General features: G+C 44.8%; 1 protein-coding gene across 2 annotated transcripts in view; it reads right to left on the bottom strand.

The window, feature by feature from the left end:
• LOC123510229 (protein Hook homolog 3-like) overlaps positions 1-16,290 on the bottom strand; it is a 55,681-nt gene that overhangs the window by 12,564 nt on the left and 26,827 nt on the right. For both annotated transcript variants that reach the window (XM_045265294.1, XM_045265222.1), the window contains exons 5-11: positions 15,593-15,673; positions 14,007-14,254; positions 13,102-13,282; positions 11,831-12,108; positions 11,481-11,645; positions 10,870-11,018; positions 10,172-10,312 (exon numbers count right to left, since the gene is read on the bottom strand). In XM_045265294.1, coding sequence (XP_045121229.1) covers positions 10,172-10,312; positions 10,870-11,018; positions 11,481-11,645; positions 11,831-12,108; positions 13,102-13,282; positions 14,007-14,254; positions 15,593-15,673 — 1,243 coding nt within the window. The remainder of the gene's footprint in view (positions 1-10,171; positions 10,313-10,869; positions 11,019-11,480; positions 11,646-11,830; positions 12,109-13,101; positions 13,283-14,006; positions 14,255-15,592; positions 15,674-16,290) is intronic.

The raw sequence follows: 16,290 nt of genomic DNA, 5'->3' as shown, positions 1-16,290 counted from the left end.
GGAGCAAGTTGAGAGGTCGTATGGTTGGACTACGAATACTTGCCATACAGGAGCAGGTTTACGTATGACAAATGAGGTCAAATGGTTGGACTACGAATACTTGCCAAACAGGAGCAAGTTTACGTATAAGTGAGAGGTCGTATGGTTGGACTACGAATACTTGCCATACAGGAGCAAGTTTACGTATGACAAGTGAGAGGTCGTATGTTGGTGTATAAATGTAGAGTTTGGCAAAGAGTTACGTAAATGTTAAGTTTGGCAAATAATTAAGTACAAAGACTGAGATTACATAATGCATAGTTTAGTTTGGCAAATACTGACTACTACAGGCTGAGAAATAGAGGCAGATGAAAATATACGTAAGTTTGACACGTAAATATTTGACTATCTCACTGTGAACTGTGGCAAAGAATAGAGGCGGAGCAAAATTTATGCAAGTTTACATTTGATGCGTAAATATTTAAGTTATTTTATCGCAAACTGTGGCAAAGAATAGAGGAACAACAAAATTTACGCATGTTTGACACGTAAACATTTAACTATCTTATTGTTAACTGTGGCAAAGAATAGACATAACAAAATATATGCGTAATACTAAGTTATCTTATCGTAAACTGTGGCATACGTATAACGGGAACAAAATTTACACAACTTTACATTCGACGTGTAAATATTTAGTTATCTTATCGCAAACCATGGCAAAGAATAGAACAGAACCAAAATCTACGTAAGTCTGGCACATCAATACTTAACTAAGCACAAACTGTGGTGAATAATGACACACCACACTAATATCTCCACAAGCTGAGGTTTAACACGTAAATGCTTCGTTGTCTTACCATAAACTGAGGCAAATATTCAACCACCACATTACGTAAAAATAAGTACAAACACGCTCACTGATGGAGAGAAAAATTAATAAAGAAAAAATGTAGAGATAAGTACTTTTCCCTGGAGCGGAAATTACGTTACATAAGTACGTACAAAGGCAATCAACAAGAATAATGGTAATAGCCGTAGCAGTAATAAGAATAAATAAATGTAAAAATAAATAATAATGATAACAGTTGAAGCACTAATGATAATAAGCAGAATAAATAAATACGTAAAAATATATATAAAAGAAAAATAGTGATAGTCGTAGCAGTAATAATGATACGCAGAATAAATAAATAAATACATAAAAATAAACCAATAAACAAAAATGGCAATGAAAAATAAGGTAAGCAAAACGTAATTAATATAAGAATAAATAAATAAATACGTCAAAATAAATAAATAAACAAAAATAACAAAATCTAAACTACGTCTGTGAAAAATAAAAACAAGAATAAATAAATAAATACGTCAAAATAAACAAAATAAAACGAACAATAATCAAATCTCAACTACAACTGAGCAGAACGTGAATAAAAACAAGCTGAATGAAAAATAAATAAATAAATAAATAAAATAAGCAAACAAAATCATAAAATCTCAACTACAACTATGCAAAACGTGACTAAAAAGCAAAATAAATTAATTAATACGTGAAAAATAAAATAAAATCAATAATAATACAATCTACGCTTACTGCAAGAGTGCAAAGCGTGACAGGTGTGTGTGACGAGGCAGCAACAGGTGTGGGATTGTGCTAAGCTGGTGCAGGTGTGGGAACTGTGCAGGTGTGTGTGTGTGTGTGTGTGTGTGTGTGTGTGTGTGTGTGTGTGTGTGTGTGTGTGTGTGTGTGTGTGTGTGTGTGTGCTGTTCAATTTCACACCCTCACATGACAATAAGAGTGAAAACAGTGCAAAAAGAAAATAAATAAATAAGAATAATGAATAATGAATGAAGTAGAAGCACAAGAAATGGAGAAAATAAAGATGTAGAGATAGAAAAGGATAAATACAAAAATAAAAAAGGAAAAAGGAAAGAAAATATCAAAGTACAGATGTTGAGAATAGAAAAAAAGCAAGAGATACGAGAAAGAGAGAAAAAAAAAAGAGAGAGAGAATATCGAGGACTTATGAGGAGAAATGTGAGCCTTCCTAGTCTTACTCTGGAAAGTGTTGTAATGTCTAAACACAGCCTTGACAAACAGCCTTGAAAACTGAGCCGAGGGAGGGAGCGGATGAGGGTGGATAGGCCTGTATTGCTGAAACACTCTGCTCTCTCCCCATGATGTTCTTCCAAGGCCACAGAGACAAGTAGCAGGGTTTTCAAGGGTGTTTCTGTGGTTAATAATGTAGAAATCTTGTTAATCTATCACCGGAACATTAAAAACACCCTTTAAAACATCTTATTCTCTCCCCATGATGTTTTTCCAAGGCCATAGAGACAAGTAGCAGGGTTTTCAAGGGTGTTTCTGTGGTTAATAATGTAGAAATCTTGTTAATCTATCACCGGAACATTAAAAACATCCTTTAAAACATCTTATTCTCTCACCATGATGTTTTTTCAAGGCCACACAGACAATTAGAGTGGTTTATAAGAGTGTTTCTCTGGTTAACTATGTAGAAATCTTGTTAATCTGTCACTATAACTATAAAAACACTCTTAAAAACCCATATCACTGCAGCATGACTGTTTTCTAAGGCCACAGAGATGAGGAGCTGGGTTTGCAAGAGTGTCTGTCTGGTTAATTATGTAGAAATCTTGTTCATCTGTCACTGGAACCATAAAAAAACATCTTAAAAACCTTTCACTTTATGATTAACTAGGTTTTCATGAGTGTTTCTCCAGTTACTAATGTAGAAATCTTGTTAATCTGTCACTGGTGCCACAAAAACACCCTTAAAAACCCATCACTTCACAACTAATATGTTTTCAAGAGTGTTTCTCCACTTAATAATAAAGAAATCTTGTTAATCTGTCACTGGAGCCACAAAAACACCCATATAAACCCACACCACTTCAACTGCAGCCTTTGGAAAGTAGTAAGTGAGGGAGACAAATGCTTCAGAACACAGGCCATAAACAGCTGGAGGGAGGGAGGTATGGGTGGAGGGTAGGTGACCAAGACAGCCAAACAGCCAGGATTCCTCACTATCAGGGGCACATAACCTTACCTTCCCGGGGGACTCCTGCAGAGGGGAGCCTGGGAAGTGTGTGTCTGCCTCTTACTGTTTACAATGTCTCAACACTCCACACACCACTAAGAGCACAACCCAAGTGTTTGAGAGAGTTAGCCAAAAGAAGTAGATAATTGTCTTGACACCTTTGATCTCTTCAGTACGGGGATGCGTTTTTACCTTGAAATTAGTGTACAATTAGATCATTTTATTGACATTAGGAAGGGTCTATGGAGGTCAGAAGATTAATGGCCAGTCTCCACTATTTCTATCCCCAACATGAGTTTCTGAAGCTGTATAAACTCACCAAATAGTCACCAGAATGAATATGAAATGCATCATGGTGTTCAAAGGGTTAATCTCTTCAGTACCAGCATGCATTTCCATATTCATTCTGGTGACTATTTGGTGATTTTATGAAGCTTCAAAAATGTATGTGGGGATTAGATAAGTGAAGACTCTAGCCATTAATCTTCTGACCACCAAAGACCCTTCCTAATTACAAAAAATCTGACCTCCATAGACCCTTCCCAATGTCAATAAAATAATCTAATCACACAAAAATCAAGGTAAAAATGCCTCTCCGTTCTGAATGAGTTAATGAGTTCAGGTCAGAGGAAGGTGAGAATACAGAACCTTTTATTTTCTTTTTTGTGATGGGAAATCTGGCTAAGGGCAACAAAAACAATGAAACAAAAAAAAAGGCCCACTGAGATGCCAGTTCCCGAGCCAAAAAGAATGAGATAAATGTGCTGAAACCTCCCTCTTCAATGAGTTCAGGTCACAGGAAGATGGAAACACAGAGGCAGGCAGGGAGTTCCACAGTGTGCCAGATTTAGGTGTTGCAGTGTTGAATAGACAGAACAGAAGACTTTGATTGTTTGTTATACAGGAAGTGACACATTATCCGACAAAAAAACACAACCCAACTGTTATGAGGAGTGACTTGTTCTTGTTTTGAGTGTTGCAGTGTGAATAGGAGTGAGAAGTTTCAATTGTGTTTGTTGTTGTGGGAGTGACTTGTGTTATCTAGAAGTAAGTACACGCTAGGATGTTTTAAATGCACAATTTGTACTATGGAGAGCTGGAAATGTTATGTCGTATTAAATAAAGAGAGGACAGTCAGATAAACACTAAGAGAGAGGAGAGATGAGAAGTGAAAAGGATAGGAGAGGAGAGGAAAAGACAGGAAAGGAAAGGAAAGGAAAGGAGAGCAGAAGAGAGGAGAGAGAGGCAGTAAGAGGAGAGGCAGCGGGAGTAGAGGCAATGAGAGGAGAGGGCAGAACACTGTGGGTTGAGCTCTTTACACTTTGATCAACATCTGACTCAATCTTTCACAGCCAGACAGCAAAAATAAAACAAAAAACACACACATGACAAAAACACCAGCATGCAGGCCTGGGAATATATAAAAAAAATGAAGCTAAAAAGGGAATCAATTCACATATGTACAAAAAAATGCAGACACCATTGAAAGATTAAAAAAAAAAGACTTAAAACTAATGACATTTCTTACAAACAGCCAAAAGGTGATGATAATAGAAACGAGCTTAATCTAGTGACATTTTTCAGCAGCAAGCGCGCACACTCCCGCTGTGTACGCGCAAGGGGTCCTGTAGCAAGGCGGCGTGCACACAGGGGTAGAGCGCACACCCTAAACAAGCGTACATATTGTGGGGCCATCATTGCACAAGCTAAGTCACCCCCAATACCACCAATACATTCCGTTTTCTTTCACTCATTCACTGCTGCTTTATTTTCGTTTTTTGTCTCTCTCTCTCTCTCTCTCTCTCTCTCTCTCTCTCTCTCTCTCTCTCTCTCTCTCTCTCTCATTCCCTGTTTTCAATGTTCATTTTTTAGTTATCACAAGCTTCTCTCTCTCTCTCTCTCTCTCTCTCTCTCTCTCTCTCTCTCTCTCTCTCACACACACACACACACACACACACACACACACACACACAGTAATATGAAAGAAAACGGAACTTTGGAGACATTTTCTGGGGGAACCAAATTAAATCTAGTTTGGCACAATACTTGGATCATCTTAACTACAGTCACAATAGTAGTAGTAGTAGTAGTAGTAGTAGTAGTAGTAGTAGTAATAGTAGTAGTAGTAGGCACGGCAACTCAACTAGAAGCTACGCACGCACACACACACGCACCACATGACTAGTTCGCTACGTGGTTGTTCGCGTTAACCATCCGACACCTGTGGACGGTTGAATGGATGGATGGTTGGCAGCGGTTCCCTCCTCCCTGTTTAGCACTGTTTACGTTACGCCTTCCCTTCTCGTCTGTTTACCCTTTGATGCGTAATGGTTACCTTGTACAACTATTCTCATTCTTGGTCTCATCAATTTCTACTTTTATTGATCTTGTTTTTATTACTGATTTATTTATATGTTATTGTTTGATCTTGTTTATCATTGTTTATATTTCTACTTCATTTATCTATCTTACTCATCATTTATTTATTTATATTTTATTTCTTGGTCTTATTTATAAGTCATTATTTAGGTCAGCAGCACACCAGCCACTCTGTGGAGCCACGTCATGGCGGGATGTGGCTCTCCGTAAGTTTGCATACTTTAGAAAGTGTCCCGTGCACACCACCACCTGTGGGAATCTGGCGAGCTGTTGCTCATCCCTGTCAAAGCGTGGCACGACTTTGTGTGGAGGAGCCACACACACCAACCACTGTGGCTGAGCGTGGAGTGACAGACACGTGGTGGTTACGGACAGTCACATGCCAAACGCTGAGGAGTCAGCACATTTTGCTCTTTACACATCACGTATAGATCACCACCAGCACCAGCACAGTTACACTCCACAGAGAGCCATTCATTACTGACAGTGAAGATGTGGCAGCAGTGTGTGACACACGCTGTGGTGACTACACCAGTAACACTGCCACACCAAGGCATGGCAGGACACATGTGTGACATCTTGGTGTCCCGCTACACACAGATGCATTCTCTAGGAACTGAGGCCTTGATGGGCAGGGATGTGCCACAATGGTGTGTGCCCACACACACACCCCACTTTGTGGAACGGCTCACTCAAGACACAACAGTTGCTTGAAACCCCACCATGACGTGGCGCCACAGAGTCGCTGGTGTCCTCCCGGCCTCACAGTGAAAGATCAAATGCACCGGTTGTTTTCACTTATTCTTCTTATCTATATCTTCATTTACTATTACTTTATTTATTAAGGATCATATTTATTTCTTTACAGACCAAAAGTAATATCAAACTGATCGTTATTTACTGATCTTGTTATCAGTCCAAGAGCAAAAACAAACAAACATCCACTTAAGTACTTCAAGGTGCCAAAACTATCAAAGGGCTAAGCACCACCTGGCCAGCTAACAGTGCCTCATCTGGCCCTGTGGCACCTCCTGGCACAGGCGGGCCTTGGCACAACCTAAAGAGCTGCTCCCGGTATTCCATGACTAGTAGGCAGTGGGGGAGAGAGGGAGTGGCGGGACGGGAGTGAGGTTAGGTTACAGTGAGGTATGATGTTATTAGCTTAGGTAAGGTAAGGTAAGGTTAGGTAAGGTTAGGTTAGGTAAGACAAGGTAAGGTTAATTTAGGAAAGGTAAAGTTAGGTTAGGTAAGGAAGGGTATGAGTCAATCTGGCAGTGTTGTGTGATGGGTAAGATGGGGTGGGAGTGGCAGGGGTGGGGGAAATGTTAGGGGCAGTGGTGGTGGTGGTGGTGGTGGTGATGAAGCGAGATTAGTAAGCAGTGGCTGGCGTGGTGTTAGTGGTGTTGAGTCTGTGTGTCTGTGTTTCAGTATCTGGGATGTGTTGCGGCATGTTACACCTTGTCTGTCAATGGTGCAGGGTTCACAGCAAGACCAGCGGTGTGAGGCAGTGTTGTGTGGAATATTTAGCACCACAGGGCTTCAGCGCCTTCACATACACCTCCACCAGCACTCTCTGCCTTCAAACTGTTGCTTTTCCAGGGTCTCTACTAACAGATGTGGATTTTGCAGTGTTTGGTGATCACTGCTTGGCTTTTGCAGTGTTTGGTGATCACTGCTTGAGTTTTGCAGTGTTTGATCATTGTTTGTGTGGTGGTTTGTTTTGTGGTGGTGGTCATTGTTTGTGTGTAGTGGTGTGTGTTAAGTAGTGTCTGGTAATCATTGCTTGTGTGGTGGTGTGTGTTTTGCAGTGTTTGGTGGTGGTGCGTGTTTTGCAGTGTTTGGTGGTGGTGGTCACTGCTTCTGTGTGGTGGTGTGTGTTTCATCCCCAGCTCACTGTCGTTAGGGTAGTGACAAACAGAGAGTGACAGGCGTGGTGGACAGTACTGACGCTGTGTTGTCTTTGTTGCTCTTCAGGGAACATCACACGCTGTCTTTCTGCCTCACAGCACCACAGCCTGACCAAGCAGCACAATACTGGTACACAGGACCCCAGCACACTGCACACCACACACCGCGCCTCACTCACTCAGCGCTGAGGTGGTGGCGGCGGCAGCAACACAGCAACTCAAGGGGTGCAGAGGGTGAACACAGCATTGAGGGTCTCGGCCACCACCACCTTGGCTGTCTTGTTCCTGGGCTTCACCACGTGGCCGGCCTGGCCCAGTGGCGGCACCAGGGTCTTGTCCACCACCTTGTGCTGCTTCTTGCTCTTCTGCCGGCGGAAGAAAGAGTACGTCCGCCCCAGCGCTGACTCCTGAGGGGCATCTGGCCTGGGTGGTGAGACGGGGCGGGCCATGGATGGTCTAGGGCAGGAGGAGGCCCGCCGCCGCCGCCGCCCATCACCGTAGGCCTTGTACTGCATGGGGTTGTAGTAGTCGAGATCGTCGGAGGCAGCATCTGTGTAATCATCGTGGCTGAAGGACGTGCAGGACTCTGAGCTGACCAGTGGCGCGGCGTACATCCCCAGCGTCAGCCTCCGCTCCAGTGTCTCCAGATCCGTGTCTGTGTCCGTGGAGAGTGTGTTGCCGCGGCCAGCTACTCTAGGGTGCGGCAGTTTGGCCACCTCAAACCGCGTGAAGAGATTGTCGCTGAGGAGAGTGACATCCGGCGCCTTCCTGGGGCCCTCCTGTGGGCGGTGGGGGGACACGCGCTCCCTTGGTGACGCAGTGGGGTCGCTGTGGCTCACCTGCGACACAACCGGCTCGCGGAATTTGACGTGGTTTGGTTGTTTCTGTGACGGCTTTCCTCGGCCTGTCCTGGGGCTGGCCTTGGGAGACGGTCTGGCCCTGTCTGTGGGCTGCCTGACTGGTGCAGCTAGTGGGATGACAGGGGAGGTGTTCCTGGGGTGATGAGTGCTTAGGGGTGTGGTGTGTGTGCTTGTGGGGGCCCTGGGCTGCTGTGTGGCGTGTGGTGGTGGTAATGCTGTGTTTTGTAAGTTTGTGTGTGTGTACGGCAGGTTTGCGGTGTTGAGGGGTCTGTATGTGGTGGTGTTTGTGGCTCTGAAATCCCTCGCTGGCTGGGCGGTGATGGCAGGGATGGCAGGGATGATGGGCCTTCTCTCTATCCCAACTGGCTGAGATGAGGACGCTGCACTACTGGTCTCCTTCACCTTTGCTGTGTCTCTAAATGGCTGAACTGGCATCACAGTACTATTACCGTCCCTAACCTTCCCAATGCTGTCCTTCCTGCGCTCTCTCACTGGCTGGACAGAGGCGCGTAATGGACTGTTTCTCTCAAGTGTGGGGGCTTCACGTCGCAATTGCATGGAGGAATAGGCAGGGCTGTTTCTCTCTATCCTTCCCTCACTCCTACGAACAGCATGGATGGACGGAGATGGAAGGCAGGTGATAAAACTCTCCTCTTTGCTCTTCCTGTGCTCTGGTGGCTGTGATGGGCTTTTTGTTGCTGTGGTGGTGTCTGCTGGCTTGGTATGTGGTGGTGTACTGCTGCCACTGCCTCTCCTATCCTCTGACTCACTCCTGACACTACCACGAACACCTCTCTCTGAATTAACTGGTTTCGTCACAGTACTTGGTGTCTTAACTTTACTTGATGTTACTGTCTGTGTTTCTGTGGGCGGTGCTGTGGTGTGCTGTGGTTTGGGCATCCTCTCTGTGGCTTCCTTGGGTGTGTTGGGTGAGCTAGGGATGTCCACCAAAGCCTCCTGCAGTCCTAGTGTCGGGGAAACTTTTGTCCTGCATCTTGTCGCATTGATACTGTTGGGCAACCGTGGCGAGTTGTGAGGGGTTGGTGACTCAGGGGGTATTGGTGTGCGTGTGTAGCCCCCTCCCGCACTCCTCCGTCCTGTGGGGGAGACCGGGAGGGGCGCTGTGGCTGCATTAGGTGATGGCGAACGCTCTGCTGTTGTGTCCAGTTTAGGAGAGTGTGTGTGTGTGGTGGTGTTTGGTGTGGTGGTGGCTGTGAGAGGAGACAGTGGAGGGGTGGTGTTAGGCTGTGTGGTGGAGGCATGTGGGGGATTGTAGGAGCAGACGGAGTGGGGCCGCGGTGATGGATGAGAGGAGCAGCAGTGGAGACATGTGGAGGTATGGGCTGGGTGTGAGTGGTGGAAGATAGTGGGGTTGTGGAGGTTGCACGGGAGGAGATCAGAGAGGTGGTGGGCTGTACACTCCTCTACAATGGGGGGAATGACTGGACTGAGGCAACGATACACCCCTGACACGCCAGACACCCCTGATTCAAGTGTGCCAGGAAACATGCCTGATATTCCAGAGTCCAGAGTCCCTGCAAAGTCCCTGGTGTGTGTCTCCTCCTCACAACTACTGGGGGAGGTCCTGCAGCAGCCACTGTCCTCATTAGTAGGGGAGGGCGGCATCTTAAACTCATGGATGTGTCTGATAACTATGGGTGTCTCCTTGTTAGTCTGTGTGGCCAGGGTGGCGCAGGAAGGGGTGGGGAGGGGCGGCAGGGAGTTGGGCTGTGGGGAGAAGGACAGGACAGGTGGGGAGGAGGAGGAGTGGAAGAGCAAACCTTTAGGCTGGCGGAGGATCAATAAGTCGGACTCGCTCGCCCATTTTAAGTTTTTTCGAATGACGCGGAGTTTCCTGTCACTGGAGAAATGAAAATCCGGCAAGGTGAAACTACCAGGGAGGAGGGGAGGGGAGAGGGAGCCCCCCAGCTTACTGTGTGGGGAGAACAGACCCCCGGCCTCCCCTAGGTTGCCCCCCGAGCCCCACCTGTTCTCCTGGGTGAGGGAGGCCTGGCGTTCCTGCAGGTCAGCCACCAGTGTCTGCAGCATGGGGAGCTGTTCACTGCTGCCGCCCTCTGCCGCCTTCTTCAGCACACTGTTCTCGTACTGCAGCCGCATCAGACGCTCCCTGGAACACAAAGAAAGACAGCTACGTTAAAAAGTACGTACAGAGTTGTGGAATGTGTGTGTAAAGTAGAGAATAAGAGATATAAAGTGTACATACAAAATTCCCCTTCCTTAGCTTGCATGGTGAGCTCTCAGAAGAGGAATTATTCGATAACAAGTATTGCATGGTTGCCACACTTCATGCTTCACCTCGTCACTTTGCAATGATATATATGAAGCAATTTGTGATTTTTTTAGATGACATGGAGTAAAATAAAAGAAAAAAAAAATGCAACCTACCATGAACAATATTTCTAAATAGTACAGCACTTCCAAATACCATTAAAAATTTTCACAGCACTTCAAAACACCTTTAAAAACCTTCACAGCACTTACAAACACCTTTAAAAACCTTCACAGCACTTCAAAACACCTTTAAAAACCACAGCACTTCAAAATACCATAAAAAAAAACTTTCACAGCACTTCAAAACACCTTTAAAAATCCACAGCACTTCAAAACACCTTCAAAAACCCACAGCACTTCCAAACAGCCATCCACAGCACCACACAGCCTCACCTGAATTCATGTGGCACTGCGTCTAACAAGTCGACATCGGAGAGGTCAGAGGGAGGGCGGGAGGCTGTGTCAGGGGAGGTGATGGTGGAGATGTGGCATTTCAGTTCCTCTATGGTCTCCTTCAGCCCATCCCTCTCCTTGGCCAGCCTCTGAAAGGGATTAGTAGAAAGTTTACTGCTGGGTAACACAAATGGGAAAAAAAACTGGTCCACTTACTTGCTAGTCCTCTAAAGTTAGTCATAATAAGGGGATAAATGTGCTGACACCTCCCTCTTAAATGAAGTGAAGTGTTAGGAAGGTGGAAATACAGAAGCAGGCAGGGAGTTCCAGAGTGTGCCACAGAAAGGTGTGAAGGATTGAGAGGACTGGTGAACTCTTGCATTAGGGAGGTGGACACACACACACACACACACACTCACACACTCTTCTGTCTCTCTCTCTCAAACAGACCGTAATTTCTCTCCCTCTCCAAACACTCTCTCCATCACTCTGTCTTAACACTCTTTCTCTCCATCTCTCTCTCTCTCTCTCTCTCTCACTCTCTCTCTCTCTCTCTCTCTCTCTCTCTCTCTCTCTCTCTCTCTCTATCTCCTCCATCACTCATCACTCACATCTCTCTCCTGCACCAGCGCCTCCATCTTCTCCGCCAGCTTCTTGTTTTCAAAGACCTGCCTGTCAGTCTTCTTGGCCTCCTCTGCCACTCTCTGATGCAGCTCTCCCACCTGCTTCTTGTACATGTCCAGCTGCGGCCGCCACGTGCCACTCTTCTTCACCTCCTGTTGGCGGGAAAGTAGGTAAGTATGTAAATTTGTAAGTAGATTGAGTTAGGAGATGAGGAATGATGTAGTTACTCCTTTCCCTTCATTCTATCTCTTTCTTTCCTCATTCTTTCCTCCTTTCCCTCTCTTTCTCTCTCTGTTTCTCCTCATTCTCTCTTCCCTTCCCTTCACCCCCTCCTCACCTCCTCCAGCTCCAGATTCTGCTGCATGTAGTCCGAATTCTTCTCCTCCAGGATCCGAACTTGTCTCTTCAGGTCGGACAGCTCCTCCAGTTTCTTCTTATAAGTCTCCATGGTCCCCTCGTACACCACAGCCCTCTCGCTCATCTCCCGCAGCACATCCACCTCGTCCTTCAGAGTCCTTGCTTGGTCTGCCAGCTGCTGTAGTTCCTCATTCTTGCCCTGGACTTCTTGGTTTTTCAGCTCCAGTACCTCGGCACGGGATCGGTATTCATCTCTAGCTGTTGAGGGTAGGTTAAGTTATGTTTTCATGGTGTTGGGTAATAAAAAATTGGTGTTTTTAATGGTGTCCAGGATGCAGTGGTTTTTAATGAAGTTGGTGTGGGAGTAAAAAAAAAAGTGATGTTTTTAAAGGTGTGGGAAAGATAACGTTGGTTTTTAATGGTGTAGGGGTAATAAAACTATCACAAACACATTCAAAACATTGCAAAACACACCCAAAACACACCATAACCCTCAAAAACTACCAAACACACCCCAAAGCACTGCAAAACACACCCAATACACAATCAAAACACACCAAAATACTACCAAACACACCCAAAACACTCAAAAACTACCAAACACACTCCAAACACTGCAAAACATAACCAAACACTGCAAAACACACCAAAACACTCATACCAAACACACACCAAACACTGCAAAACATAACCAAACACTGCAAACACCCAAACACTCAAAAATCCAAACACTGCAAAACATAACCAAACACTGCAAAACACACAAACACACCCAAACACACCAAACACTCACAAAACTACCAAACACACCCAAACACTGCAAAACATAACCAAACACTGCAAACACAAACACACTCCAAAATACCACACTGCAAAACATAACCAAACACTGCAAAACACCCAAACACACCCAAAACACACCAAAACCCACTCACAAAACTACCAAACACACTCCAAACACTGCAAAACATAACCAAACACTGCAAAACACACCCAAAACACTCAAAAACTACCAAACACACTCCAAACACTGCAAAACATAACCAAACACTGCAAAACACACCCAAACACACCCAAAACACTCAAAAACTACCAAACGCACTCTAAACACTGCAAAACCTAACCAAACACTGCAAAACACACCCAAAACACACCAAAACCCGCTCACAAAACTACCAAACACTGCAAAACACACCAAAACACACCCAAACACCCTTCCCCTCACACCAGACCCCTTCCAGCCCCACCTACCTGTCTCTGCCTTAAACAGCTCATCCTGCAGCCCTTCTATCTGCTTCCTGAGGTCCTTGTAGCGCAGGGTGGAGGAGGAGCCAGCCCCCAGGTCAGCCCCAGCCTCCCACGCCTCCAGACGGTTCACCAGACGCTCGTTCTCGCTGTTCAGTGTGCTCTTGTCCTCCTTCAGCACTGAGATCTGTGGAGAAGTGGTGGTGGTGGTTAAGGTGTGTGTGTGTGTGTGTGTGTGTGTTTACCTAGTTGTATTGTACAGGGTTGGAGTGGGGCTCATAGTGTCTCCATTTATCTAATTTTTCCTTCAAGTTCTGCACGTTATGTGGTGTTACAACTTCATTATCCAGTGCATTCCACTTTTCCACCTTTCTGTGTGGAAAACTGTGTCTTCCACTATCCTTCACACACTGCCTCATCCTGATCTTCTTTACATGTCCTCTTGTCCTTCCATCTTCTTCTGTCACCAGCACCAGGTCTTCCTTGTCTATCTTTTCAATATCATTTACTATCTTATACATTGTTATTAGGTCTTGTCGTTCTCTTCTATCTTGTAAGATTGGCAGTCCCATTTCCTTCAGTCGTTCTTCATATGTGAGGTCCTTTAGTTCTGGCACCATCTTTGTAGCAATCTTCTGTAGCCTTTCCAATTTTCTTATATCCTTTTTAGAGGTTGGAGACCACACCACTGCTGCATATTCCAGCCTGGGGCATATCATGCTGGTGATGATTTTTTTCATCATATCTTTATCCATGTATTGAAAGGCCACTCTTATATTAGTCAACATTAATTATGTGTGTATTTCGGGGTGGGGGGGGTTGTGTTTTTGTGTTTGTTTTTCTTGTTTCTCTCTCTCTCTCTCTCTCTCTCTCTCTCTCTCTCTCTCTCTCTCTCTCTCTCTCTCTCTCACCTGTTGCTCCAGCTCATGACACATCCTGATGGCCTCCTCCTTGCCCTGTGTGGCTGCCTCAAGCTGCTCTAGGATGCTTTTCAGGTGGGGGTGGAAAGAGGCAGGTCCGGCCACCCCCAGCCCCTCCCGGCCATCCCCGTCCAGCCCCACAGCCCCCGGGGACCCCTCACGCAGCATTAGTTCCTGTATTGCCTCCATGATCACCTTCTGTACACGCTCCTCCATGTTCATTATGGCCTCAATGTATTCTGTGGGTTTGGGGAAGTTTGGTTAGGTTAGGCTAGGTTAGGTTAGGTTTAAAATAGGTTGGGTTGGGTTAGGTTAGGTTAGGTTCATTGAGAGTTAGGTTAGGTTAGGTTAGGTTAGGGTTGGGTTAGGTTAGTTTGCAGTGTAGTTTGGTTTGGTTTTGTTTGGTTTATTGTATTTAGATTCGGTTAGGTTAAGAATTCAGGAGTAATGTAGTAGTAGTAGTAGTAGTAGTAGTAGTAGTAGTAGTAGTAGTAGTAGTAGTAGTAGTAGTAGTAGTAAAATCACACATCATTCTTCTCATCAGCAAACATTACCATATAAGAAGAGAGAGAGAGAGAGAGAGAGAGAGAGAGAGAGAGAGAGAGAGAGAGAGAGAGAGAGAGAGAGAGAGTGTAATGTTTGTCTCTTCTAAACATGCAGAATCATCATCATCATCAAGAGTAATTAAAACTCTCTCTCTCTCTCTCTCTCTCTCTCTCTCTCTAATATGGAAGTAAAAAGAAGTAAAACAAGAAAAATAATGAAAGGAGGAGGAGGAGGAGAGGTGTGACAGTAATAGTGTGTGTGTGTGTGTGTGTGTGTGTGTGTGTGTGTGTGTGTGTGTGTGTGTGTGTGTGTGTGTGTGTGTGTGTGTGTGTGTGTGTGTGTGTGTGTGTGTGTGTGTGTGTGTGTGTGTGGGAAAAAGAAAGTGCATTATCGATATCAACACACACACACACACACACACACACACACACACACACACACACACACACACACACACACACACATCTGTTTAAACGACTTTTAGGAGGAGGACACACACAGGAGGAGGAGGAGGAGGAGGAGGAGGAGGAGGAGGAAAACAGTTGACTCATTCCTGTATTTCTCTCTCATATTCATCTTAATCATACATATTAGGTTAGGTTAGGTTAGGTTAGGTGAGGTGAGGTAAGGTTAGGTAAGGTAACCATCTGTAACCTTCCTAACCTCTATAACTTCCCTCTAACATGAAAAAGTAAGGAAAACACACCTACTTTTTCTTATTCTCCATAACAAACCTCTATAACACCACTCCTCACACTGTTTCTTCTCACAGTTGAAAGATAACCTAACCATCTGTAACCTTCCTAACCTCTATAACTTCCCTCTAACATGAAAAGTGGACAAAAACACCCTATTTTTCCCTATTCCCCATAAAAAACCTCAAAATGATAACACAACATTATAACAAGATCAAAAAAAACATCTATAACCTTCCTAACCTCTATAACGTCCCTCTAACATGAAAAGTGGACAAAAACACCCCTATTCTTTCCCTATCCTCCATAACAAACCTCTACAACGCCAGTACTTACGCTGTTTGTTCTCACAGTTCACCGCACATCCCAGGAGGAGCTGCAGCATCCGTCCCATCTCCACCGCATCGCCGTGTTCACCTGCGGGAGGGACAGAGAGAGAGAGAGAGGGTGAGGTGATGTTGGCTTAAGTTAGGTTAGGTTAGGTTAGGTTAGATGGGGGAAGGTGATGGAGGAAGAAGGGAGAGAGAGAGAGGGATAGAGATGGACAGAGAGAGAGAGAGAGAGGGGCTGGTGAGGTGATGTTGGCTTAAGTTAGGTTAGGTTAGGTTAGGTTAGGTGATGGATGAGAGAGAGAGAGAGAGAGAGAGAGAGAGAGAGAGAGAAAGAACAATAAAGAAAAGAGAAAGAGAACAAGAAAAGAAGAGAGTGAATGAGGGAAGAGAAAGGAAGGAAGGAAGGAAGGAAGAGATAATGAGGCAGGAAACAAACAAAAAAACAGATAAAAATGAAGGAAAAATAAAGAAAGAAAAGGAAGGAAAGGAAGTGAGAGATGGAAGGAAGGAATAAGAAAATAAAAACATGGTAAAACAACACAAAAAATCAAATCTCTCTCTCTCTCTCTCTCTCTCTCTCTCTCTCTCTCTCAATTACATTCTCTTATCAATTTTCCTCCTGTGTGTGTGTGTGTGTGTGTGTGTGTGTGTGTGTGTGTGTGTGTGTGTGTGTGTGTGTGTGTGTGTGTGTGTGTGTGTGTG

This window comes from Portunus trituberculatus, chromosome 1 (assembly GCF_017591435.1).
Source record: "Portunus trituberculatus isolate SZX2019 chromosome 1, ASM1759143v1, whole genome shotgun sequence".
NCBI lineage: Eukaryota > Metazoa > Arthropoda > Malacostraca > Decapoda > Portunidae > Portunus > Portunus trituberculatus.
This window is presented reverse-complemented; position numbering and strand designations above follow the sequence as displayed.